This window comes from Dipteris shenzhenensis, chromosome 3, assembly GCF_047967505.1.
Source record: "Dipteris shenzhenensis isolate YYH24624 ecotype China chromosome 3, Dip_SZ_1.0, whole genome shotgun sequence".
NCBI lineage: Eukaryota > Viridiplantae > Streptophyta > Polypodiopsida > Gleicheniales > Dipteridaceae > Dipteris > Dipteris shenzhenensis.
The window spans coordinates 3,274,202-3,300,127 of NC_141598.1; the positions used below are offsets into that span (position 1 = coordinate 3,274,202).

The 25,926-nt window shown below is 41.5% G+C and overlaps 1 protein-coding gene across 1 annotated transcript; it reads right to left on the reverse strand.

The window, feature by feature from the left end:
• Positions 1-5,198: 5,198 nt before the first annotated feature.
• On the reverse strand, positions 5,199-24,019 carry LOC147903235 (Sas10/Utp3/C1D family). Its single transcript, XM_087372737.1, has 5 exons — positions 23,684-24,019; positions 6,234-6,289; positions 5,850-5,904; positions 5,673-5,753; positions 5,199-5,584 (listed from the first exon to the last, which is right to left on the reverse strand). The coding sequence occupies exons 1-5, from the start codon at positions 23,886-23,888 to the stop codon at positions 5,385-5,387; spliced, it is 597 nt and encodes a 198-aa protein (XP_087228863.1). The 5' UTR covers positions 23,889-24,019; the 3' UTR covers positions 5,199-5,384.
• Positions 24,020-25,926: the final 1,907 nt, after the last annotated feature.

The following is a 25,926-nucleotide window of genomic DNA, read 5'->3' on the forward strand; positions in this document are numbered from 1 at the left end:
TGATCCCACTTGTCCTCGATGTCATTGTGCAGAGGAGTCAGTGCGACATTGCCTTTGGGACTGCAGTCAGGCGAGGACTGTTTGGAAAGGGGCCGCTCGGATACTCAGCATCTTTCACACTTCCCCTTTCTTCATGACTTGGGGCTCGGTCGCATGGTTATCTCTTACCGGGCCCCATGTGTTTTATGAGGGTGAGCCTTCTTCTTGGGCACTCTCGGTCTACCAGCAGGTGATAGAGCCCTGCTCTCTGCAGGATGTACCACTTACTCCCTTCAAAGCTTCTCATGTTTCAGTGGACACCTCTTGGGAGATTTTGGCTAGCATTTCCTCTTGGCACATTTGGAGAGCCAGATGTACTGAGGCCTTGTATGGCACCCAAATAGGTGTTCACGGGTATATGGACTGACACGGTTCACACTTTGATAGCCATATGGGCTAGCATGCAGGGCCCTTCACGGGTAGCCTCTTCTAGAAGGACTATATTTCTTCGAGTTTGAAGGGGTTCCCCCTTTTTCTCGGAGGTTTCTACCGGATTGAGATGGCATTGTCAGCCTCAATCCTTTCTTTTTGGCTCGAGCTTTTCGTGCATTGCATGATGTATCCCGTATGGAGCTTGCTCTAGCGGTTTTTCTTTAATACTTAATAGAAGTCTCTTTTTGCCCCAAAAAAAAAAATTCCGTATGCGGAATTCACTAAACCTGAAACTCGAACGCAAAATATAGAAACACAGTTAGGGGTTATCAGTTAAACATTAAAAACCCTAGCTGAAGCTATAACTAAGATAGCCGATTCTCAATCAGTATCTATTACTAAGAAATCACCACTTCCTCCTAATCAAGTTGAGAGGGCTACCTCTCGACTTAGAGAAACATCGAATATTCTTAAGGACTTAAACCGCCAATTTTCAATGGGGAAGAAAAGGAGCATAATAAAGATTTGATTAATACGTTCTTGCAAAAGTGGCAAGACTTCCACCAACTCAGGAATACACCTCTTGAAAATCAAGTCGTGGAAGCAAGTCTTTCCCTTGGAAATAAAGCCTATAAATGGTGGATGAGCGTCAAGGAGAGTGATAGAATTCCTAGATATTGGACTGAGCTTGAACAAGCCTTCCTAAAAGAGTTTTTACCGGAAAATGAATTAGAAAGAGTGTGGGAGGCTTGGGACAATTGCACTATGGGTAAAAACACTCTAGTCCAATACATAGCGAATTATAGGGAGGCACTCCTTAAGCTGAAAGGAATTGATGAATTCCAAAAGATAAGGGGTTTTGTGAGAGGTCTCAAAGACACTTATAAGGTTGAGGTGAAAAGAAATTCTCCTAAAACCTTTGAGGAAGCCATTAAGTATGCCTAAATATACGACGATATGACGAATAAGCCCAAGTTAATACTTATTTATAGTAATTTAAACTTCTTTAGAAACATATCCATAAATAGCTTGTTATTTATGCTATTAAAATACTAGAAAGCTCTTGTCATATTGATATAAATGTGTTTAATAAGTAATTATATATGTATAACATTATTACACTGAGAGTGATTATGAGGGATGTTTCTTTAAGGAATTATTTTTCAACACTTTTTTAAGATAATGACAAGCGTACAAAGGATGTCTATGAAGAAGAAAGTTCAAGTTATGTAAAATTGAATAAGTGACAATATGTATGTTTTTATGATAAAGGGATGTAGTTCTAGTGAAAATTAAAGTGTAAAAACCATGTTTCCTTAAGAAATACAATCTTTTAAATCTCTTGAAAAACATGCTTGGATAAACCTGCTCATAGGTTTTTGCTCGTAAAATTGACGCATCCCCTCATGTGAGGCTAAGCACACAATAGCCTGCATAATAATAGTTGAGTCTGCATGGGTCAAGATTGACTCGGAGTGATGGAATGATGTAACCCCATGGGAGAGAAGTATGAAGAGTGAGAGCATTATCTCTTTGGCATATCTCTTTAGGGAGCATATCTCAAATGGATGTTTGATTTTCACATTTTTCCAAGATCTTTAAGGTCATTCTAGCAAAAATGTTATTAGGATTATGAGGGCATTATTCCTCTTGATGTCAACAATGTGAGGAAGTTCCATTATGACTAGGAAGCGACGAGAGTACAATTGCATACGCTGGCACTTCGCAAAGCACAGGTTGCTGGCATTGGCATCAATCGGCAAAACATAGCGAATCTATCTACTGAGCCATGCCTATATAGAACAGCTTTTTCCTATGATAATATCCATCCTTCCCATTCATGAATGTAGGCCCATAAGCCAACTTGGAGGAAGCATGCAAGCTCCTCAAACTGCTAGTTGGATGAAAGCATTCAAGCTATTTCTCATGGGAGGAGATGAACTGCTAGAGACAAACATTAGGGTCTAGTTAGAGGTGATGTAGCTAGATGCTATTACTGAGGTATTTTATGCAATGATACAAATTATGAAAAACTAAGGTTTTTAAACAAAGGTTGACATTGTGGATTGATATTGGCTACTCTCTAAAGGGGTGTTTCTCCTCATTGTTTTGTTTATAATCATGGCAATTGTTGGTCTATTCAACATAATAACTTTACCTTAGAGGGGACTCCCCCCCTAATGCCTTTGCTTATAACCATTTTGATTTACCACGTGGCATGTTCGCACCATGTGTCTTGATTAACCTCATGATAGTCATGCTCTTATGAATCTATTGGATACTAGACTCACGCATTTATTATAGAGATCCTCATGGCTCCTTTTCTCCTAATGGAATCTTATTTCAAAGGGAAAAAAACACGCCCTCTTAGTGCACTCTATAAGATAAGATGGAGTTTGTAGGAACAAAAAATGAATCCAATAAAAGAGCAATGTTGGCCAAGTCATGAGCGTGATTGTAAAAATGTGAGCAACTCCTTTGACTCTTGCCCCTCTTAAGTTGTTGTCGAGGAATCAACTCCATTAAGTTGGACAAAAGATAAAAGAATATGCACAATCAGCCTTTCCCTTTTTTTATAAAAAAAAGTATGGGCAACTAGCATATCTATGCTCTTGAGTTGTAGATAAAGTAATCCATCTATTAAAATAGTGATAGGGTTGTTGGCGAAGTTATCTAGATAAAAAGTTGCATTTCCTATTGATGAAGATTTACTGCAAATATCTTATGTTGTCTAGAATCTGTCCCCCTACTGTTCTATTGCTATGATAGCAGAGATGTTGAAGAAAGTCTGATATGGATTGTATCAAGAAAGCACTCCCTCTCTTTTTAAAAGAAGCGTTCCTTGGTGATAAGACGTCAACAAAAGTAATTAACCGCATCATCATTGCTTATGAGTGGTTCAACTCTTGTTCAAGGGTTGAATGCCATGATTTGTTCGACTTTCGTTCAAGGGCTAAATGCCATGATTTGTTCAGCTCTTGTTCAAGGGTTGAATGCCACAATTTCTTAAAATCTATGATACGATTGAGTGTGTACTTAATTGTTCACTTGCATGAGAGAGATTGTCGTTATTGAATTTAAAATGTGTGGGCATGAGCTATATGTGTCCTATTTGGCTTAGCTAGACACGTGAAAGGATCAAGCATAAAATCATTGGTGGTGTTATGACCTTTTCACTTATGTAAATTGCTATCATTGTGAAACTTTCTAGCTTGTTGCATTTTTTTGTATCTATTATGCTTTGCACTAGTGACATACCAAGATATCAAGAGAGAATTTTCATATTGAGATTGCAAGCATCTTGATCTACTAAATAAATTTGCAATAATAGCTACTGAGAAACTTTTGTTTACTATTGCTCTCAAGACTTTGATTGTCCTCGTGTGTAAGACATCTTTGATTATGATGGTCTGCATTGCATGTGACAAAAATTGAAGTACTTGTTTGTTTGTTTGTACCATAACTAGAACTAGTTAAAGACTGCTCACTTGTAATCCAATTGTGCACCATACCCACAATGTTCATACAATTGTTCTCATATTTACTCATAAATGGCATATGAGCCTTGTGGCTTTTGCAATACCTTCATTAACATAGATATCAATTAAACTAGCATTGAGTTCATTACCAAACCCTTCCTTACTATAGAGCATATATTTTTATAAACTATCAAAAAAGCATTTGAGCTATCAAATTATGTGATTGCTGTAAAGATACCTTGCTTGACTTCAAAGTCTACATGAATTCACATAAAATATAAGAGCATTCCTGAAGGCATCACAATCATCATCATATTGTTCACAACCCCTATGTTAGATCTCATCTTTGTAATTGACTAAGTTTGTTGTTGGTAACATATGTTATGGAGTTGACACATTGTTCTTTATACTTCTAGACAATGCATATTCTAGAACATGCACATATTATGTGCTTTACATAAAGCATGAATTTGAGTCCGTGGATTAGATTGATGTAGAACTATTTCATAAGTAGTTTTAGTTGGTTTTAAAAACAACACTGTGCATAGATCTTTTTGGCAAGATAATAATATTCCAAGGCTACATTGCAAACTCTGCAACTTGGAGAATGTAAAACTCATAGACATGTTTATAATAAGAGTTACCACTTTGTATTCACGATGACTTGTAAATCTCTTTCCATCAACAGTGTTTGTACTTCTAGGAACATTACTTTTCATAAATATCGTATATACTGAGAGGTAAGGCAGCAACTCTCTTTTTTTTTTTGTAGCCTCTCACTTACGAGAACAAGCACCGTTTGTTTAATACTATTTTGAAAATTTGGAACCAAAATGTCATTCTCTGATATTTTTATTTTATCCATGTACTTAGACTTTCCTTAAACTGAAATTTAAACTTCTATATAAAATCCCATGAACTTTTTCACTTTTTAAAGGAGTGACTTAAAATCCACAAAACATATGATTAAAGTCAATATTGTCAGAGATCAGCTTTAACAGCTGTAGGTCAGAAAATCAACTTGCATTGTGAGTACTAAATATGCTTCCCAAGAGCTTCAGAGATTTGGTCTGGACACAAAACATTGCAGAATGATCCAAGCCACTCAATTTTGAGGAGCTTGGCCCAAATGCTTCTGCTCCAACAAGCCTGGACATATAGCAAAAGATTGCATATGGAAGAAGAATAATAAGCAAAAGGGAAAGTAGAGTTCTGAGGTCACAAACATGTATGTCTGCTGAAGTCCTAGCCTTTGGTATCATGATAGAACGTGCAGCGGGAAATTGAACCATCCACAAGATATGTATCTTGGCTGATAAAGGGTTCATACTTCTTTGATCATGAAAGGAGAACATGAACATAGACAACCATTGTTTTCTGGAAAAACAATAGACAACCATTGGGATGCAGTTGGTGATCAATCTACGAGATACCAGTGCATGTAGCCAACTATCGTGGGATAAAATGCATCCACCGGCATCAGTAGAGTAATACTTATTCAATCCCGTGGTCTTTTCTCTCTGCTTCAAGAAGCTCTTTCTTTGCTTGCTCCAAGAACGCTTCAGCAGCTTCTGTAAACCGCTGTGTCCTGACTGGCCTGTTTGCCAAATTTCTTGATTTTCTGACTCCATGCTTCGATTCATGAGAGTGCCTGGAAACCATCTTGCTGATATCTTGAATTCCCTTCTTTTGTTCTGTATCAGAGTAAACTATTACAATCTATATAGCCATATCCTTGAGCTACTCAATTTAAAAGGCAACTATGCTGATGGGCATCAATACCTTCTGTGAGATCAGGAATAGCATGCTCAATAAACCTATTGGCAGCTTGAATGTCTAAAACAGACATTGGACACTTGAGAGCTGTTACAGAAAAAGTATTAATTAGTTTGATGAAAACCAGTCAGAAAATTAAACTGCTTGTGGAAACTCTTTTCTAGAAAACAGTAGAATATATACCTTCATGTTTGTCCATAAACTGCCCAATTTTGTCTTCATACAACCCCACCCTGTCCTGTAGGCAAGGACATGAGCATAGGCACAAAAATTAAGAAAGAACACACATGCATATGGAAGCCGACCAAACTCACATCAGCTCTTTTTTTTTCAATTGTTCTCATTACTTCATATTGATTAGTGCAAATCTGATGCCTCAAAATTGTTCTCTTTATTTCAATTTATTCTCATAGTTTTTCAATTGTTCAAATCTGATGTCTCCAAATTTCACACTGAGAACAAGTGACTCCCAATTTTCATTCAATCGAGGAAGCTGTAACCATGAACAGATACTAATCTTCAAGAGAAAAACTAATTAATTTAGCATCCGAGATAAGAAGAGAGTACCACTTCAGAACTTGCTGTGTGAACATCTGGAGATATTCCTCTACACCTTAAGTGCACTGCAACGGGGAGAGAGGCATTAAGATTCAGAACCGTAACTATGTAATTAGATACTGGAATAAATTGCACAAAATGGCAGTGAGAATAACTTCTGACTAAATAAGAAAGCAGTCTAAAGTTGATCACCATCCTATCCCTCACGGAATCAGTCAAAACATTACATAAATTGTATGTACACATCAGTATGTTTGTGCGTGTGTGTGTGTTGTGTGTGTGTGTTGTGTGGGTTGCTGTTTTTATTTTCCCCGCGGTGAGGTGGGGGGGGGGGGGGGGGGGGGGCGCGCTTGCATGTGTGCCTGTATTTGTGCAGGCACGTTGTGCAAACAAAAAATACCAAGAAGATTTGTTCATGGAGGAATCTTTCAATTCTCTGTGCAAGAGAGGATTGCATGATTGAAATACGCATATAAAATTCAAGACTATTGGAACCTGAAAACTATCTGAATTTTAAACACAGTTTCTGTCCAAATTTTGTAAGGAAGCTAGAAGATGACAAAATATGATCCATCAATGCCCAAGACACAGGGCTTCAAGATACTCGACTATGGATAGAGGTTGCAACTATAGCAAGCCAAATCGTATTCCAACAAATCAAATTTCCTTTGACGTATAATACATAATCTCTCAGATCCCTCCTGACGGTTCAGTTTCTCAAAGTCAACCACACTTTCCTTCTAGAACCTTATTCCAACCCATTCACAATTAAATATCTAGGTTTATGCACTAGCTGGTTCCATATGTAAAGCTTCACCTACAATACTTGTACAGTCCTCTCCTCAGCAACGGATTTCATATTTCGATATCCAAGTTTATGCATAGTCCCTTCCTGAGATCAAGCTTCATTTCAACACTTGTAGAATTGTTTGCTCAGTTTTATAGTGCTTCTCCAGCTTTGTGTGTTAGGTCATATTGGAATCTGCCAACAGTACATACTTTTTTTTTTGTGAGAAGAAATATTTTATTGCTGTGAAATAATTACATTCGTAGTTACTTCCAAAGTGGAGTAACTACTACTCAACTGAAAATCTCAGTATAAGCTAGATATACATCATGATCAATCAAACGAGTCTAAAAGCAATCATAGAACGATAGCCGCAGAGATCGTTTGAAAAAAACAAAAGATGGAAAAGTAGGATCACCAAAGACTATGATTTCTGTCTATCCATAGAGTCCACAGTGCCCAAGAGCGCACCCAAACAAAAAATAAATCAAAACCCTGTCTAGCTGGATGAAAACCAAATAACCAAAAGAACCTGCCAAAAGTAACAGTAGGAAATCTCGCTCGAAGCCTCTGTCGGATGAGAGCGAGGAAATCACAAGTGTGTGGATAGTGTCAAAAGATGTGAAGCACAGATTCGGCAAAATGTAGACATCTGAGGCAAAAAGCCGGAGCAATATGTCTATGTGCAAGTAACTGCCCAGATGGAAAAATGCCAAGTAGGACTCGCCAAAGGAAAAGCTGTTGCCGAAGAGGGACTTTATAATGCCAAAGGAGACGCAGCCACTTTATCCACCGCTTTAGTGGGCGATCCATATGCCAAACAGAATTTGCTCTGTCAGAAATCTAAGACGGAAGTAATAACACTTTATATAGAGAAGGCGCTGTGATATGTGAGAGCTTCAAAGGACGGGCTAAAGAGGAAGAAGAATGTAGAGTCCAATCCTCAAGCCTATTCTGAAGTTCCAACGGAGGTACCGGCAAGAATGGTTGAAGCATTTTTTAAATTTGATGCCATAAAGGACGATAATGAGTTCCCTAACCATATTTGCTCGCAGCCATAGAAAAAGATAAAAGAGTGCCATCATCCTGAAGTACATCCGCCACAGAGGAAATGCCTTTAAAAGATAGAAAGTAAGAACGCTTGGGTTCTTGTATAGCCAAAGGAGGGTGAAATACTTTGGACCAATAAATATTCTTAGCCCTCAAGGAATTTCCTGACAAAGAATCCCTGTCATTCCATTCTAGGTGGGATAAAATATGCTTCCAATCAAGAAGCAAACGAGCGACAAAAGGACAACCTCTAATCTTGCCTTGAATAGAGCCAAATAGGAAATCCCACTGTGTAGGCTGCCAATGCCCAAAAGCAGAAGTATCAATATGCAACAAAAGAGAGCGAATCATGAAAGCCCAAGGCTGATCCCCTTGCATGAACTGCAACATCATTTTCACCTTGTGAGCAAGTATATGCATTTGAATATTGAGTATGTTCAGACCCCCGTGCATCTTTGGAGAGCAGAGACGATGCATAGAGAGTAATCTGAGACTTTTCTTGCCATTTTTTGAACACCAGAAAATCTCCATGATAGCAGACATAAAGGAAACCAGATCTGCCTTAGTGAACATAATGAGAGGCAGATAGAATTGTATGTATGCTATCAAAATGGATTGCGTTATTCGCAAATGAACATGTAATGGCCAAGTTGCAAGCTTCCAATATTCAAGTTTTGCCCTTAACTTTGTAAGCACCCAATCAGTTTGTTGAGAACGAGTAAGCCCCCAACCTAGAGGATAGCCAAGATGTCGAATCAGTCGAGAAGTTGGAACAATTTCCCCAAGCTACAAAAGACTATGCCAGTCTTTAGCATGCAATGGCAATAATTTTGATTTCTGAAAATTGACACGAAGACCAGCAGCCAAACCATATGTAGAAAGAGCCTGCAATGGAGAGATCGCGCCGAGTATTTTTCGGGGTAAAGAAAGAATCATCAGCATATGCTTGGGCGATCATGCTACGGCTGCCAGGAATTTTCAATCCATGCAACATGCCAGTGTCCAAAAGGTGGTCCATATATTGAAGCATTGGATGAGTGGCTATGGCAAAAAGTAAAGCACTGAGGGGACATTCTTGCCGAACAGAACTACCAAGGATCCAGGTTATAGAAATATCCCTTGAAAGTATGCAGGCAGCTTTACTATCTTGATATAACCAATTGATAACTTGCTGCATTTTTTGGCCAAATCCCAAGGCCTGCATAGTTGATAAAATAAAATCCCACTTAACAGTATCAAAAGCTTTGGCAATATCAACTTGCAATAGCAAAACACCCTGCTGCATATATTTAGCATATTCGATTCCAACATAAGCATTAGCAATATTATCTATGATATGCCTACGAGGAACAAAACCATATTGCGCAGGATGCGACCCATCATGTAAATAACCTTTCAACCGATCAACAATCATTCCGTGATGCAGTCCATGAACCATCAAGCAGAAGCACCCTGCAAATGTTTGTTTTTAATCTCTTTTGATGCAAGCTTTTAAAAAATTGTTTGGAAGAGCAACCTTTATCTGTAAAGGCTCTTTGTCTTGCTCTAGTCTCCCATTTAGCCAGTTTCCTGTGATTATTGATTTGAAGACAATGTTTAGCTTGGCATAGTGTTGTTTGCTCATGCAATGAGCAATGGACGAAGATGACTGAGTTCATTGAGGTCTTGATAAGTTAATTTGGCCTGAGCAACAGTTTCCCTCAGAGTCTTCATGTAAGACTTGCCATAACCTCTAATTACATCTTGCATTTTATAAACAAAAGAATCCCATGCATTATCAATATCAAAGTGTCTCTGAGAAGACACAGAGTGAGATGCTTCAGTAACCATGGCCTTGAAAGCAACATGTTGCAAATAGCTATTGTTCACAATCAGAGGTCGCCTTTGAGGTAGTCTATCATCTGGCATATCATAAAAAGATAACCTCAACCATAAAGGTGCATGATCTGAATGCACAAAGGCATAGTCAATTCACATTTTGCATATAAAATCATCATTTTGTTGCGAGCTACACTATACCAACGATCCAGACGTGCTTGATAAGAGGAAAGGGCATTATGTTGGAAAGTGTATCTTGGTGACAAAGGTTGCAATTCCTTCCAAAGATTTACCAAATCAAGGTGCATCAGTAATTGAGACCATGCATGCCTTTCAGGGGTTAACATATGAGTATGTTCTGATGTATTGTCACCCTGTTGCGGAGCATTATTGAAATCCCCACAGATAAAGGCATGATCCATGGACATTGCTGCATGGCATCCCAAATTGCAGATCTATTCCGAGAAGATTGAGGTGCATAGACAGAAGCAAATTCAAACACCTCGCCTTGAATGATGCATTGAAGAATAATCCATCTGCCTTGATTGTCATTTGAAGCAATAGCTCGCTGAAGCTCATGCTTGATCAGAAAGACTACTCTTGAGAAAGAGTGCTCCCCAGCATAGAAGATATCATAGCCACAGTAATGACTTGTCTTTCCTGCATAGACATGTTGATTGTGTTCTTGGAGTGCCACTACATCAGGCTGAAATCTATTGATATACAGCCACACAATTTTCCATTTCCTACTGTCACACATCCGCTGAACATTAAGTGCAAAGCATTTGATATGAGCAGTCATATTTACAGATATTTATAGAAGAATAACAGCTATGTACAGCAGCAACTTTCAGGATATCAACATTGCATTTCTACCTCAGGGTCACGGCCTCTTCCCTGAGAAGAAGCATCTGCCTGAGGAGTAGACAGCAAAGTAGCAACCTCTTCTTTAGGGAAGAGGGTTCTGCTAGCTGTTACTGCAGCCCAAGTGATCCCAATTCCTGAATTGACCTCTGGAGAGTTTCCACTAGAAGATGCACCATTCCAAGTGCGAGGGGATGGAGGTCGTCGAACAGAAATAACTTTTCTTGAACTTTGCCATCCATCAATTGGAGGTTTCGGTCCTTTTGCTGAGGGTTGAATAGCAAGAAGCGAAGGGGAAGAAGCAGTCCCATTTGAAACCACTGGAGCTTTGCCTTTATCCTGATTCACAAAAAGCTGTCTATTACCTTTATTTTTATTCCCAATAGAGGCAAGAGCATCCTTAGTAGGCATTTGAATAGGTAAAGTGGCAGGAGGCATTTTATGCTGGCTCATTGGACACTGCGAAGCCATGTGACCAAATTTTTTACAGTCAAAGCAAGGCCCTGCAAATAAGCCCTATTTCAATTTATAAAAAGCACTTCCCATGTCAACATTGTTCACTGTGACTGAATAAGACTCTGGTGTGGGATTATCGATATCCCAGAGAATGCAAAATCGATTTGAATTGCCATTAGGCCGTGGTGGGCAAACCACTTTGCCTAAAGTTGCTGCAATTTTAGGCAAGAGTAAAGCCATGCATTGCGGGAAATCTACAACTTCAACCCGGTGTCGGATCAAAGCCTGAAAATCCCTTGTGGGAGACCATGGCAAAACGTGCACCATTTGCTACCCAAAAAAGAGGGGCGAATGTTCCAAAAGCAATTGCCTGTGAATCTCATCTACCATAATGACCTCAAAAAAGCCCCTGGCTGCATAGTGTACCTTCCGAACAAATAAGCCAGCCAGTGTGCGGGTCAACCAGTTGCCTACCTCTGCAACGAGTGGCATCGACCTTGGAAAAATAAAATAACTGCATTTTGTAGGCCATCCTTTGGTGGTTCTAGTGATGCCCTATAGGCCATGGTATGTGCCTTGTAGGCATAAGTGTAGGCACTTATTGTGTTAGTGCCTTCTATGCCACATAGGACACATAGTCCTATGTGACACCTAGGACACTTAGTCCTAGGCCTAGATACAAGTACTTTGTACTTGTGTTTAGTAACCTTATCCATCTATCTAAGTTTACGTGACTATCATCTTCGACTCGTCCTGTACTGCATACACTCTCTCTCTCTCTCTCTCTCAAACGCTACTACAGTGGTATAAGAGCGCTCCTGGACCTGTTCTCTTGCCTCCCGATCTGCATCACGCACAGATTTCAGAGTTTGCGCTCCATCCGTACAATCCGTACGACTGTACGGACTTTCGTACAGATTTCTTTCTGCCCGTCGCACCTGTTCCGTACAATTGTACCTTCAGTGCCCGTCGCCCGTTCCGTACAACCGTACCTCTAGTGTACCTGCATCGTACAACCATACAGCTTTGGCTCTGCTCCGTACGCAGCGTCATCACTTGTACCTACGCCGTACAACCGTACGGTTCTTCCCTGTACCTTGCGTCGTCACTTGTACCGTACGTTGAATATCGTCACGTGCATCCGTACACCATACCTGCAATCATACTTTCAGTGGTGCTGCGTGTCTTGTACTTCCTACACGGTATATCTGTACAGGTCGTACATTGGATGCTGTACGCCGTACATTGTCTGCCGTACAATCGTACATTGGGTGTTGTACAGCTGTACATTGGCTGTCGTACAACCGTACATTGGGTGCCACCTTCTTACGTGTGAGATCTACAGAGATTGCAGAACATTGAGTCATTCTTGCAGGATATTGAGTCAGATTTGCAGGACATTTGGTCAGATTATCATCCATTGGGTCACATTTGCAAAATTTCAGCAAAATTTGGGGCTTTTCTACATTTGCCCTCTTTTTGGCCTATTTGCCCTCAATAAATTTGGGGCTTTTGCCAAATCTGCTGTTTTTGCAGTGAACATTGCCTGTCACAGTCACATTTGGGTCTTGCCCTTTGATTTGGGTCAGAAATTTGCAGATATTTGCTGTCATTTTTGGGACAGCCAGCTTATTGCAGTGATAGCCTTGAGGCTTTTGGGTTCTCAGGTCTTTTACAAGTTATCACAGTTGCTATGGCTGGGAACAATCAAGATTTATTTGGAGTTCTTCGTGAAGATGATAAGTTGGATGGCACCAATTATCCGATGTGGTCTTATCTCATGAAACATATTCTTGTTGCAAAGCATTTGTGGAATATTGTTTCTGGGGCTGATCTGAGGCCAGCCAATCCTTCAGTGGTTGTTTCTACTGCTGCAGCTTCTGCAGGTGGTACTTCTTCTGATGCCTTTTCCTCTAGCACTTCTGCTGTTGCTCTTCCAACTCAAGAACAGTCTAGATGGGATGCAAGAGATGCAAATGCACATTCATGCATTGCTTTATCATGCAAGAGAATCATTATTCCACACATCCGTTCTTGCAGGACAGCAAAGGATGCTTGGGATAAATTGGCTTCTCTATATCAGATTCGCAATGAAGCTCGTGTTGCATATTTGAGAAGGCAATTACAGGAAGTGAATATGAATGAAGGTGAGTCAATGGATGCATATTTGACAAAGGCCAAGGACCTCATGGAACAGCTTGCCAACATTGATGAAGTGGTGCCAAATTCACAGCTTGTCAGTACTACATTGAATGGACTACCAGATACATATCAAGGGTTTGCTACAACCCTTCGATTAGTGGCCATGGGTAATCCAGACCACTATTCTTTTGATCAGCTTGTTACTTTGCTTTTGCAGGAAGAGCAAAGTAGAGCTAACAGACAAGCAATTATTCCTAATCATGCATTTGCTTCACAGCAAACAGGAAGAGGCAAGGCTCCCAAGCCTATGGGCAAGCCAAAATCTGCACACAGCAGCTGCAATTCCTCTACGCATAGCAGCTGCAATTCCTCTCATGCATCTAAAAATACAGCAGATAAGGGAAAGAAGAAAAGATGCAACTATTGTCGCAAGCCTGGACATGACATTTCAGAATGCAGGAAGCGCATTGCTTCGGAGAAAAAGAAAGCAGGATTGACTGCTAATGCCACATGCCATTGAATCCCATGAGCCAGCAGATGCTTCACATGCACATGCTCTTCAGGATGATTGGGCATGGGCTGTCCATTGCTCATTTGATCCCTCCAAAGCTGATGCACTTTTTACTTCTAATGATGCTCAGTCCTGGTACTTTGATAGTGGTGCTTCCAAGCATGTCACATCTTGCAGACAGTTGTTTCATTCTTTAGCTGATGCACCTCGAGGGGGGACTGTTACATGTGCCAATAATGCTTCATATGCTGTAAAAGGAGTTGGAGATGTGCAGCTCACATCCATTTCCAGCCATCCTGTCACTCTGACAAATGTTCTTTTTGTGCCTGGAATTGAAGTCAACTTGATTTCAATTTCAGCAATTGCTACTTCAGGTTTCAGAGTAATTTTTGATGGCTACAGATGCCTAGTATATGATCTTCGTGATGACAATGCCATAGTTCTCACTGGCACCTTGCGAAAAGGGCTTTATCACCTTGATCATCATGCAGCTGCACTTTACACCGAAGCATTGGCTATTTCAGATTCACAGCTTGCTGAAACTCATCTGTGGCATGAGAGAATGGGCCATCTCAATTATAGAGCTCTTGCAAAGCTGCATTCACACCAGATGGCTAATGATGTACCTCAGACTCACACAGTTTCTAAACATGTGTGTGAGGGTTGTCTTTTGGGTAAGATGCATCGATTTCCTTTTCAAAAGAATTGTCCAAAACTCTCACAAAGGAAATTGCAGCTAGTACACAGTGATGTCTGTGGCCCAATGAGGACAAATGCCATTGGAGGATACAAGTATTTCATGACTCTCATTGATGATTTCACAAGGTATTGCTGGGTATATCCTTTAAAGGCCAAATCTGAAGTTTTCTTATGCTTTCAGAGATGGCTGAATATGGTTGAGAATGAATCAGGCTGCAAGCTTGTCACCCTCAACACAGATAGGGGGGGTGAGTATATGTCAAAGGAGTTTGATGCATTTCTTTCCTCACGGGGCATTATTCACTCATGCACTACTCCTTACACTCCTCAGCAGAATCCTGTTTCTGAAAGGAAAAACAGGTCCACAATGGAGATGGCCAGATGCATGCTCAAGGCCAAGCCTTTGCCCAATAAATTTTGGCTTGATGCAGTAATGTGTGCCAACTATGTGCGAATAGATCACCTACGCGGGCATTACAGACTATGACACCTTATGAAGCATGGAAAGGCAGGAAGCCTTCACTTTCACACATGAAAGTTTTTGGGTCTGTTGCGTATGTTCATGTACCATCTCAGCTGAGACATAAGCTTGATGACAAGGCAATCAAATGCATATTCATTGGTTACAGCCAGGAGAGCAGAGGATATCGGTTATATCAACCAAATACTGGGAAGATTATTGTCAGTAGAGATGTGATCTTTGCCGAACATTCAGCTTCTCCTCTTGTGGACTGCAAAGCAAAGCCAGATATTGACATGTTTGATGCCTTTGAATCTTGGTTACCTCTACCATCATCAGAAGAGGATTTTGAGCAGCAATATGCGCCTCCTGCAGGCCCTCCACAAAGCAATAATCAGCCTCAACCTCATGCTGATTTGCAGGCTTCTCTTCCGGCACAAAATGATCCCATTACTCATGATGCAGTCATTGAAGAAAGAGCTGTTAATAGACAGCAAAGGCAAGTTCCCAGATGGCTTCTTGATACATTGAGGGACAGCAAACAAGATCAGCCTTTTGCTGCCCGGACAAGATCAGGAAATAGACAGCATGGTCACTTTCTTGAGTTTGCACTCCTTGCTACAGCTTGCAATGAAGAGCCTTTGTGCCATAAAGATGCTTTTGACAGCAAAGAGTGGATGGATGCAATGAAAGCTGAGTTACAATCTATTGCCAAAAATGACACTTGGGAATTAGTAGATCTTCCACCTGGCAAGCATGCCATTGGAACGCGTTGGGTCTAAAAATTAAAAAGAAAATCTGATGGCAGCATAGATCGATACAAAGCCCGTCTTGTTGCAAAAGGGTATGCCCAACAACAAGGCATTGACTTTGAGGAGACATTTGCTCCCACATCCAGGATTACTCCCATTCGATGTGTCATTGCCATTGCAGCCCATCATCATTGGCAAGTGCACCAACTTGACATCAAGACTGCCTTTCTTCATGGGGATCTGCAGGAAGAAGTCTATGTCACTCAACCTCCTGGTTTTGAGGTTGTTAATTCTGAAAATAAGGTATGCCGGCTTAGAAAAGCCCTTTATGGTTTGAAGCAGGCACCCAGGGCATGGTATGCCAAAATTCATGCACACTTACTATCCCTTAGTTTTCAGAATAGTCCCACAGAACCCACTCTTTATTTCCGTGGGAGTGGATCTGATTTTTTAGTGCTGATTTTATATGTGGATGATATGCTTATCACGGGCCCCGATACTCAGCAAATTGCAGCTTTCAAGGCTGATTTGCAGCAGATTTTTGACATGTCAGACATGGGACAGCTCCATTATTATTTGGGCATTCAGTTTGCTCATGTTGAGGGGGGTATCATGATGTCTCAGTCCAAGTATATTGGACAGCTCCTTGATCGTTTTCAGTTTGAGGATTGCAAGCCAATCTCTACTCCAGTGGACCCTGGCTTCAAATTCTCAGCTCATGATGGGAGCCCACCATGTGATATCACTCCTTATCACCAGGCTGTTGGATGCCTTATTTATTTATGTCACACCAGACCTGACTTGCAGTATGCAGTATCTCAGCTCAGCAGATTCATGCACATGCCCAGTTCACAGCATTGGCAGGCAGTGAAAAGAGTCTTCAGATATCTCAAAGGCACTCAGGATTTAGCCCTCTTCTATGGTGATCAGGGTTCACTTACCATGCATGCTTACACGGATAGTGACTGGGCAGGATGTTCCGACACCAGAGTGTCACATACTGGCAATTGTTTTTTGCTTGGCAATTCATGTATTTCTTGGCTCAGCAAGAAGCAACCGACAGTTGCCACGTCTAGTTGTGAGGCTGAGTACAGGGCAGCCTTCACCGCTACAGTAGAGTGTGTTTGGCTTCGACAGTTACTTACAGATCTTGGTATTTGCCAGACATCCTCCACTATTGTCTACACTGACAGCCAGAGTGCTTTGGCCATTGCGCGTAACCCAGTGTTTCATGCGCGTACCAAGCATATTGAAGTTCACTATCATTATGTTCGGGAGCGGTTGTCAGCAGGCGACATAGAGTTGTCCTATCTTCCCACAGAGGACAACATCGCAGATATGTTTACGAAGGCACTTCCTCGTCCCAAGTTCGAAGTCTTCCGACAGGCTTTACACTTGGTTCCCTTTGTTACATGATCTGACATTCCTTGTACATTCATAGGTGGCTATATCCTTTTGGATGAACATGTGCCACCATGACCAGAAACTACCAGGTATTCTGAGACGTTTCCAGAATACTTCAGCCCATCCCATGGAGGGGGGTTTGTAGGCCATCCTTTGGTGGTTCTAGTGATGCCCTATAGGCCATGGTATGTGCCTTGTAGGCATAAGTGTAGGCACTTATTGTGTTAGTGCCTTCTATGCCACATAGGACACATAGTCCTATGTGACACCTAGGACACTTAGTCCTAGGCCTAGATACAAGTACTTTGTACTTGTGTTTAGTAACCTTATCCATCTATCTAAGTTTACGTGACTATCATCTTCGACTCGTCTTGTACTGCATACACTCTCTCTCTCTCTCTCTCTCTCAAACGCTACTACACATTTTTGGCATATTCTCTAACTGGATCCGCAATTTCATCCACTTCAACCATCAGACCAACCGATGGAACAGAATCTTTTCACTCTTTCCTTGTGTCTGCAAATTCTTCATGCATGACATCATAAACCAGTTGTGCTTCAACAGAATCATGCATTGAGTCATGCTGACCCTCAGCCTGCTTTTGTTTTTTGCATTGAACTGATCGATCCTTTTGAAAAGTTTTTTCATAAGAGTATTCAGCCATGTCTTCGGAAGAGGATGGAACCCAAAAAAGAGGTAACTAAAAGTGATAGTAGAGAAAAAACAGTCCCAAAAAAGCAACCCACAGAGAAGAAGAGAGTATTGTATTTGCAAAGAGAAGAAGGGGAAAGAGAGATGTAGGAATTTAGAGAAAAGAAATGACAAGTTCTGTAGAAGGAGAAGAGAAAAAAACAGTAGAAGTTCCTAGATGAACTAGATTTCAGAAAAAGAAGAGAGATTCTGGCAATGGAAAGAGTACACAGGACCCAGAAACCCAAGAGAAGAGAAAGGGGAACAAAGAGCCCTCAGAACCAGCGTAAAGATGCAGTCCATGAGCAAATCCCTGCAGAAAAGCGACCCAGGAGCAGGAAATCAAGTGGCAATGCTGCTCATCTTCTATTTCCCCTGTTGGACAAATTTTGCATAATCTTTCCTCTCTTGGAATTCTGGGCTGTATCCATCTACCTCTCCACTTCTAGCTCATGTGAGCTGGTCCTTAGTTTGCAGATTAAATGCCTTTTAAATATTGAAATGTAATATATTTTTGCATTGCATAGCTGCGCATCAGGTTGATTTCCCGTTTGTAAAGCTGCATTTTTATTCCTGGGTCGTGCCATATCTTCTAGAGTGTTTTCTGCATTAGCAATCTCTAATTTCATCTGAATTTTTTGGTATTTCAGCAGCCTTTGTTCCCCATAGCTGGATCCATTCCTCCCAAGTTATGTACCAGCCCGAGGTCTTAGTGGCGGCCTCCATTGCATTGTGTCGGGTTCGATGTGCATCCAACTTCTTAATGTGAAATTCCAAGCTTTTCAAGAATGCAAATGTGTGCAATGCATGCAGAATTTGAATAACGATTGGCCCCCCAATGGGGAAGAGCGCCCTTGTGAGAGTACTTGTTTCTCTTTTAACCTACATGCAAGGTGGGAGAGAGAAGGTGGATGAATGCAATGTGGTAGAGAGAATGCTACGAATGATCACAATGAAAAGGAGTACCCCTTCATCAATGTCCCTTGAGATCACTCAAGTTCCATCTTCCCATTTAGACCTACCCTTAGCCTATGACTCATTTTGGGCTTAAGGAGGCTGCTAAATACTTCTTCCTTCTATCTTCCTTACTCTTTCTAGAAAGAGTTTCCAAAACCTGGTTGTAAAATTTGCATTACTCTCATTGCCTAAACCTTTCTCAATGAAAGGTTAGGTTCTCTTCATGCCTCGGTGGCATGAAAGTGGCTTTCAGCTGCTCCACAAACTTAGCCCATTCACACGAATAGGCTCTTTTCCTATTTGTGACAAAGACCACCACATTACAGCATCCTTTTGCAGATGGAATGTGGCAAGAGCAAGCTTCTCTTGCTCAGTCTTGTCTTGATGGGCAAAGTATAGCTCAAAATGGTGAATCCAATTGAGGACTTTGTCAGCCTCCCTTGCCCCATCATGTTTGGGAACTCGATTCTCTCTGCGGTTGGAATTTGGATCTCTTAGAAGGGGTACTCAACTCTTCATCCCCAAAGTTTAGAGCCCTCTTAGTCCCTAATTCTCGTCATAATGGACTATTCAATCATATTGCTAAGATGAAAAATCAGCTTATCAATAGGAGTCTCCTCTCTTCCTCTTGTACTTGGATTATAATCCACGTGTGCGGGATTTCGAGTTGAAGGCATAAACTCATCACCTTTTTCTTAGAGGTCTCATTTCTTCTTTCATTACAAAAGGAAAACTCCCCATCAAGAGGTTCTTGCAGGAGAGACTGCTGCAAATCTAATTGTGGGTTATCATACTCAAGATGTGTGTAACTCTCACCTAATCCACCCTCTTCAAGGTGTTCATTCTCTCTCTCCTTCGGGTAATGGAGGAAAAGGAATAAGTTCATTGTTATATCTCCCATCTCCTTCCATTCTTTCCTTTTACAAAGAGAAGAAATAACTTGCTGTAATTTTCAAAATAGGGGTTTATTTTACAGCAAAAATTGAAGTGTTATAGAGTCGGTGGTACTTATCTTCACTTGTGTCGAAAACCGCTTCAAATGACCTCTTCTTCCTTCTTTTCTGGGCTCTTCTTCTTGTATTTCTGCTGTAAACTGGTAACACTCTGTTTGGGCTACTCTAGATACCAGGGGATACTTGGTGGGTGGATCACCCCCTTAAAATGTTGTTCCAATCCGACTTCCCGTTAGGGAGCACGGGGGGTCTCTTTAGAGTGGGTGATAAGAGGCATCCTTGCTTGACCCCTGTATCGCTGCTTATGAAGACCTTTTCCTTGGAACTGGAACCATCTACAAGTGGCAATGCCAACTCAGCTAGCTTCTCGTCAAGTCTATATGTAGCTTTTCTACGTTCCAGAGGTTTTTTACGTGCAACTGTGTAAAATGCTTTCCTGAAGTCTACAAAGCAGCTCTTGTCCTGCTCTCTGCGCCTTGCTGCTCTTATGGTGACCGGATGGTCCACCATCGAGTGCCTTGGACGAAACCCTGCCTATGATGGTGCTCCGACCCCTTGTGCCTCCGCCCATCTACTAATTTTTTGCTCAATAATGGTTCTATACAGCTTGACCATCAGGCTGTTCACCATGATGGTCTCATAAATTTTTGCCATTTTACTGTCCCCTCCCTTGTGGATTGGCATTGGCACAATCCTGCTCTTGGGGGAAATCCTCCTCTAGGGCCTTGTCCATGATCAAGGTAAGCATCCACTTTGTCTTCCCCCCACCCTATTTTGTCGTTTTCAGCCACCAAACCGTGCGTATCTAGGGCCTTCCCGTTTGCTGACTTTTCCAGCCCACTCTCCACGTCCTCTTCCATTATGGTATTGTGTGTTGCTCTGATAGAGAAATCATGGCTGACCTTTTCCTCTCCTTCCCTCTCATAGAGTTCTTTAACAAATTGTATCATGTCTCCCCACGATGCCTGCTTCTCCTGTTGCTTGCCGCCATGTAACATCCGAAAAAACTTTCTGGAGTTCTATTTAAGGTCTTCCAAACTTTCAAGTAGCTTGCTCTTGAGAAAGTCTCCTTTCTTGTTTCTCACCATCTACTTGTAGACTTTAGCTTTACCTTCCTTCTCCCGTGTTGGTTGCCTTCATAGTTGCACGAAACGTACGTTTCGTGACAGGAAACGGAAACGGCGAAACGGAAACGCCGTTTCGTCAAGAAACGGCATTTCGTTTTTGCCGTTTTTTCAGAAACCCTAAAAACGGGTTTTCTCTCTTTTCTTTCGGATTTCGCCGCGGCCTGCTCCGTTTTTCGCCGCCTCCTTCCAGAATCCAGCCTCCTTCCAGCATCCTTCAAGCTCTCTCCATCCCGATTCCCATCCTTTGCTCTTGGACCTGCCCTCACCTCCATCCGTCTCTGAGCTCTCTCCATCCTCTTCATCCTTTGCTCCATCTTCTCCATCCTTGGCAGCCTGCTCTCCTGACTCCATCCCTCCATCCTTCTTCTCTCCATCCTCTCTTTAATCTTACCTTCTACCTCTCCATCCTCCTCCTCTCCATTCTCCTTCACTTCTACCTCTCCATCCTCTCCATCCTCTTTTACCTCTATCTCTCCATCCTCCTCCTACAATCTACCTCCCATCCTTTCTCACGAGTCACTTGTGACCTCTCCATCCTCCTTCTCACCTCTCCATCCTCCTCAATGCCGAGAGATGCTTATTGGGTCCATGTCTCCCTCCTGGATAGTTATAAAGGAGGCGGTGGCTCCAAGAAGTGGAGATGCAACTATTGCGGCGTAAGCAAGACGGGGTCTGTCACACGGGTGAAAGAACATCTAGCAGGTGTTCCCTGCAAGGATGTAGGACCTTGTGAGTTCGTGCCTACTGCAGTGAAAGGTGGCCTAGCAGAATGGAAGCATGAATCATGATCGTCTATGGAGTCTGGACATTGAATACTTTCAAGTTTCAAGTTTCAAGTTTCAAGTTTCAACTTGTGTGCTAAGTTTAAACTTTAAGTGCTTCAAACTTCTAAATTTCAGATTCTTGTAATGCCAAACTTGTTAGTCATGACTCATGATACATGTTGATTTCAGATTATTGAAGCATCATTCAAGAATTTAGAATCATAGAGGCATGAACCATGAATGATGCATTGATGCTTGAAGGCTGAAGCCTGAAGCTTCAGCCTTCAAGTATAGATAATTGTAATTTGTATTATGTATGATTTGCACTCTATTGATAATTATATTATGTATAAAAAATAAATTTTTATACATAAATTGTATCATATTGCCGTTTCTTCCGTTTCCGTTTCGGCGGAGCCCGGAAACTCCGTTTCTTCCGTTTCTTCCGTTTCCGTTTCTTCCGTTTCCGTTTCGGCTGGTAACTATGGTTGCCTTCCATGATTTGCTAGTTGTTTTGCATTCCTGGTCATACCAGTGGTTGCAGGGCATGCCTTTGCTCCTTCTTGGCACTTTGTGAAGCATGCATGGGCTGTTTTTTGTTGACGTGTGTAAGGCATCTGACATTGTGCTATTTCTGTCTCCAATTTCTGTTCACAAATGTGGGCCTTTTCATATTCCATCCTCAGCTTGAATTGCAGTAATTTCCAATCTTGATATATCCCAACATATCCTGCATCTGGACTTATTATCACATAATCGATCACGCTTGATCCTTGTGGGCTATTGCAAGTATAACCCCCCATGTCTTTGAAGAGTGATGTGCCACTACATATTTGCAGCCTAAAACAACCACAAAAAGTGAGTAACTGTCTCCCCATTTGGGTGACCTCTCCTGTGTCTCTTGATGTCCTTTTCCACTCTTTCCTTCCCCATTGTCTTCATCCAACTCTTCCATCCAATACGGGGTCTCTCCCCTCTGTTGTGATTATGCATTGCCTTGACCCATCCTTGCATTGAAGTCACATGCTAAAATAATCCCCTCCCAAATGCCTGCCAATCTAATGTTTCTATTGCTTGCCGCTATTTCTACCCACATATGCAGGTTCTGTGGGTTCTCCTTGACGACCTTGGCTGACTTCTCCCATCTCTTGCTGACGTAACATGCAATCCCCCCAAATCCTCTTCCTCTTATATATTTTTTGGTGTTCCATATTGATGTCTTTAGAAATCCCTGCAGTTCTTGAGCTCCATTACCTTCATGTTCCTGTGTCTCTAGGACTATAAATATATCAGTTTCTAATATTTCCACTTCCAGTGTGATGGCCTTGTCTAAAGTCCATCCTCCCATATTCCATGAGAGAGAGAACAGAAAGAGAAAGTGGGAGGAACGGAGCAAAGGAGGGGGGAGGGGGAGAGAGAGCGAGAGAGAGAGAGAAAGAGAGATTTTAATGTGTGTATATAAGCACTTTCAATAAAAACTTATGTTTGAAAAAGCATTAAAAGCAAAATCGTCTAGTTTTGGAGGAGCTCAAACGAGAAAAGCATAAGCAAAGCAAGTGATTTTGTGCTCTCTTCATCCACTCTCAAACCTCCACAAACTATTTGGTGATTGAAGATTTTTTCAAGAGTAGGGAGGCACAGCTCCACGCAATGAGATCCCCACAAGAAATCGTATGCATTCTCCAAGTTCCAAAAACCTATCTGCTTCTACGCTCTCTAGAACTGAAAATGGGAAAAATGGGGAAGACAGAGTGTGGTACAGGGTCCGCTCTGTACAGAGGCATTTGCTATCCTTGCTAAAACTGAAAAATGAGAAGGGGGAGGGGGCAAGGCCCGCGGCAAAGTAAACGGTTAAAGCAGCATAGACACTGATTATTGCTTGGTCAATGGTGTCGCAACTAGGAGCAATTCAAGTCACGATTTTTACTTTTTCGCAGAAAAAGAAAACCATGCTTCACACCCTAAATTCGACTGTCTCCTTGCCAAGCGCAATCCACCACCTTAGAAAGAATCGAGCAACTTACAGCAGAAGAGTGCGTTGACGGTTTTCGACACGGAGAGAAAAGTCGAGGCTCGCTGCAGTGATGAGAGGAGTCCAATAGTGTCAGGTCTAAGGAGACGGAAAAGCTTGTGCAGATGCTGCTCCAGCCTTGCGAGCTCACATTCCAGATCGACCAGAGACTCTAGGGTTCCCTGAGGAATCAACCCGTCGGCCTCGCAATTCGTCATTTAAGCCGTCCTATGTTGCCACGACTTAGGTGTCGATGACTAACACGACGTCCGATCCAATTACCATGCGCTTAAGGTGGTGATCCCGCATAAAGAAAGAGAAGCACACATAAGGCGTTTATAAGGCGTTTAAAGTGGACTTTATTGCCCAAGGAATAACTAGATCCCGGCAAGTAGCTGTATTGAGCTAGAATATATATAAATGAATTTAGTAGAAATTTTTTAATAATATTTTTCATTTTGTCTTAATTTTTACAGTGAATTTATAACTTAGCTTTATGTAAATTTGCAATTTGAGAAGTATTAATTATGATATCAAGAAGAGCACTATAATAGTAGAAATATTTGAAATACACTACAATATTAATATAAGACTAACAATACATGAAAATTTATCTGGTATACTTTTTTTTTTTGGGGAAGTTTTTATAGATGGAGTTATATGTCACTAAAAACATGATGTTTTTAAAAGCATGAATTAATAATAGTTCATACATGAATAACCAATTGCATGGTTAAAATGAATCAATGGCTGAAATGTTGGATGCTTCTCAATGGGAAATATCGATTCTACAAAATGTTTACAAGAGTACTTACAATGCTCTAGGTGAAATTTGAAGGTTTGACAGAGCTTGCAGGACTCTGGATCGCCATCCAAATGGAGAATTCAGTGTATGAAACTCAATTTTATGAGCTGGAAAGTGCTTCTTCATTGGCTCCCTATAAGAAGCAGGTTGGCCAAGTGGAAGGACATTACTAATGCGTGCCCCCTATGTAGATTTGGAAAATGCGTGCCCCCTTTATATATCTGGAAAAGAGGACACCTCTTTTTGAACAGCTTTATGGCAGGTTAGTTTGCAGAAAGATGACGTTTGTGAAGAGCTACTACACTGCCAAATGTTGCATGAGAGCTCTTTGTGATCAAGGTCTAGAGGCAGAATTTGAAGTGGTAATCTTCCCACAATTTGGAAAACTTAACATGCGCCAAGCTTTCCAAATTGTTTAGAATATCTGAAATTGTAGCACCACCGTCTGCTCAGCAACAGGGCTAGGCCCCTTCCCTGCCCTCTTAGTATCTTGTACTAGGGTTTCTCTCAGCTTTATTACTGACTTTTTTCCAGATCTCGGGTGTTGAAGTGTCTCACCCTCAATCACACTTTTCTATTTGTGTGTGCCTTTTTTGCTCTCAGTTTGCCATGCACAGATCCATGAGGGCAAGTGACCACAACACAAAGGGGTTGTTTGGAGGTCATCGAGGGACTGGCAAAGAGTGCTCTTTCAAGCTGGCGTGGGGATATTGAAGTAGCCGACTACTGTTTGCAGGTCATCAAGAGACTAGTGATGATTGCTTCTTGTAGGCGTTCAAAGCATGGACAGTTCACAGGTATTTCAGGCTAACGTGGGGACATTGAAGCAGTTGATTGCTTGGTTGGGGCCCTATTTATAGGCCCCTCTCCTGCACTCTTTCAGTATCTTGTACTAAGGGTTTAAGCAGCATTATTGCAGAGTGATTTCTAGATCTAGGGTGTCGAAGTGTCTCTCCCTCCATCATATTTCCTGTTTGTTAGTTTGTTGGTTTTGCTCTCCATTCGGTATTTATAAATCCGTTGCATTGAACCTGGGACTGCAGAAGCAAGCGAACACCAAAAGAGAATCCTGGAACAATAATCAACCTGATACTACCTCCGGTGCAAGGTCTACTTCCTTGCATGGGCACCTGTATCATAGAGCTAGATAGCCCCCTCTAAAGCCCGCTCTCAAGTCCAAACTGGTACACTGTCGCCAAATCAATGAGCTTCTGTGCTACAATGACAACGGGCTGAGAACAGCTCACAAGGATCAATCAATTGTGTCTGGGTTCCCGCACAAGCAATCTACTGACCCATCCGGATCTCTAACAGCGTCAGACAATCGCTGCAACAGACCACTAGGAGACCACCTTTGGATCTACTAGGTCATGACGTTTAAACAAAATATCAACTAGTAACAAACAACCACCTAGTCAGCGGGAACAACTCCTCTAGCGGGAACAACTCCT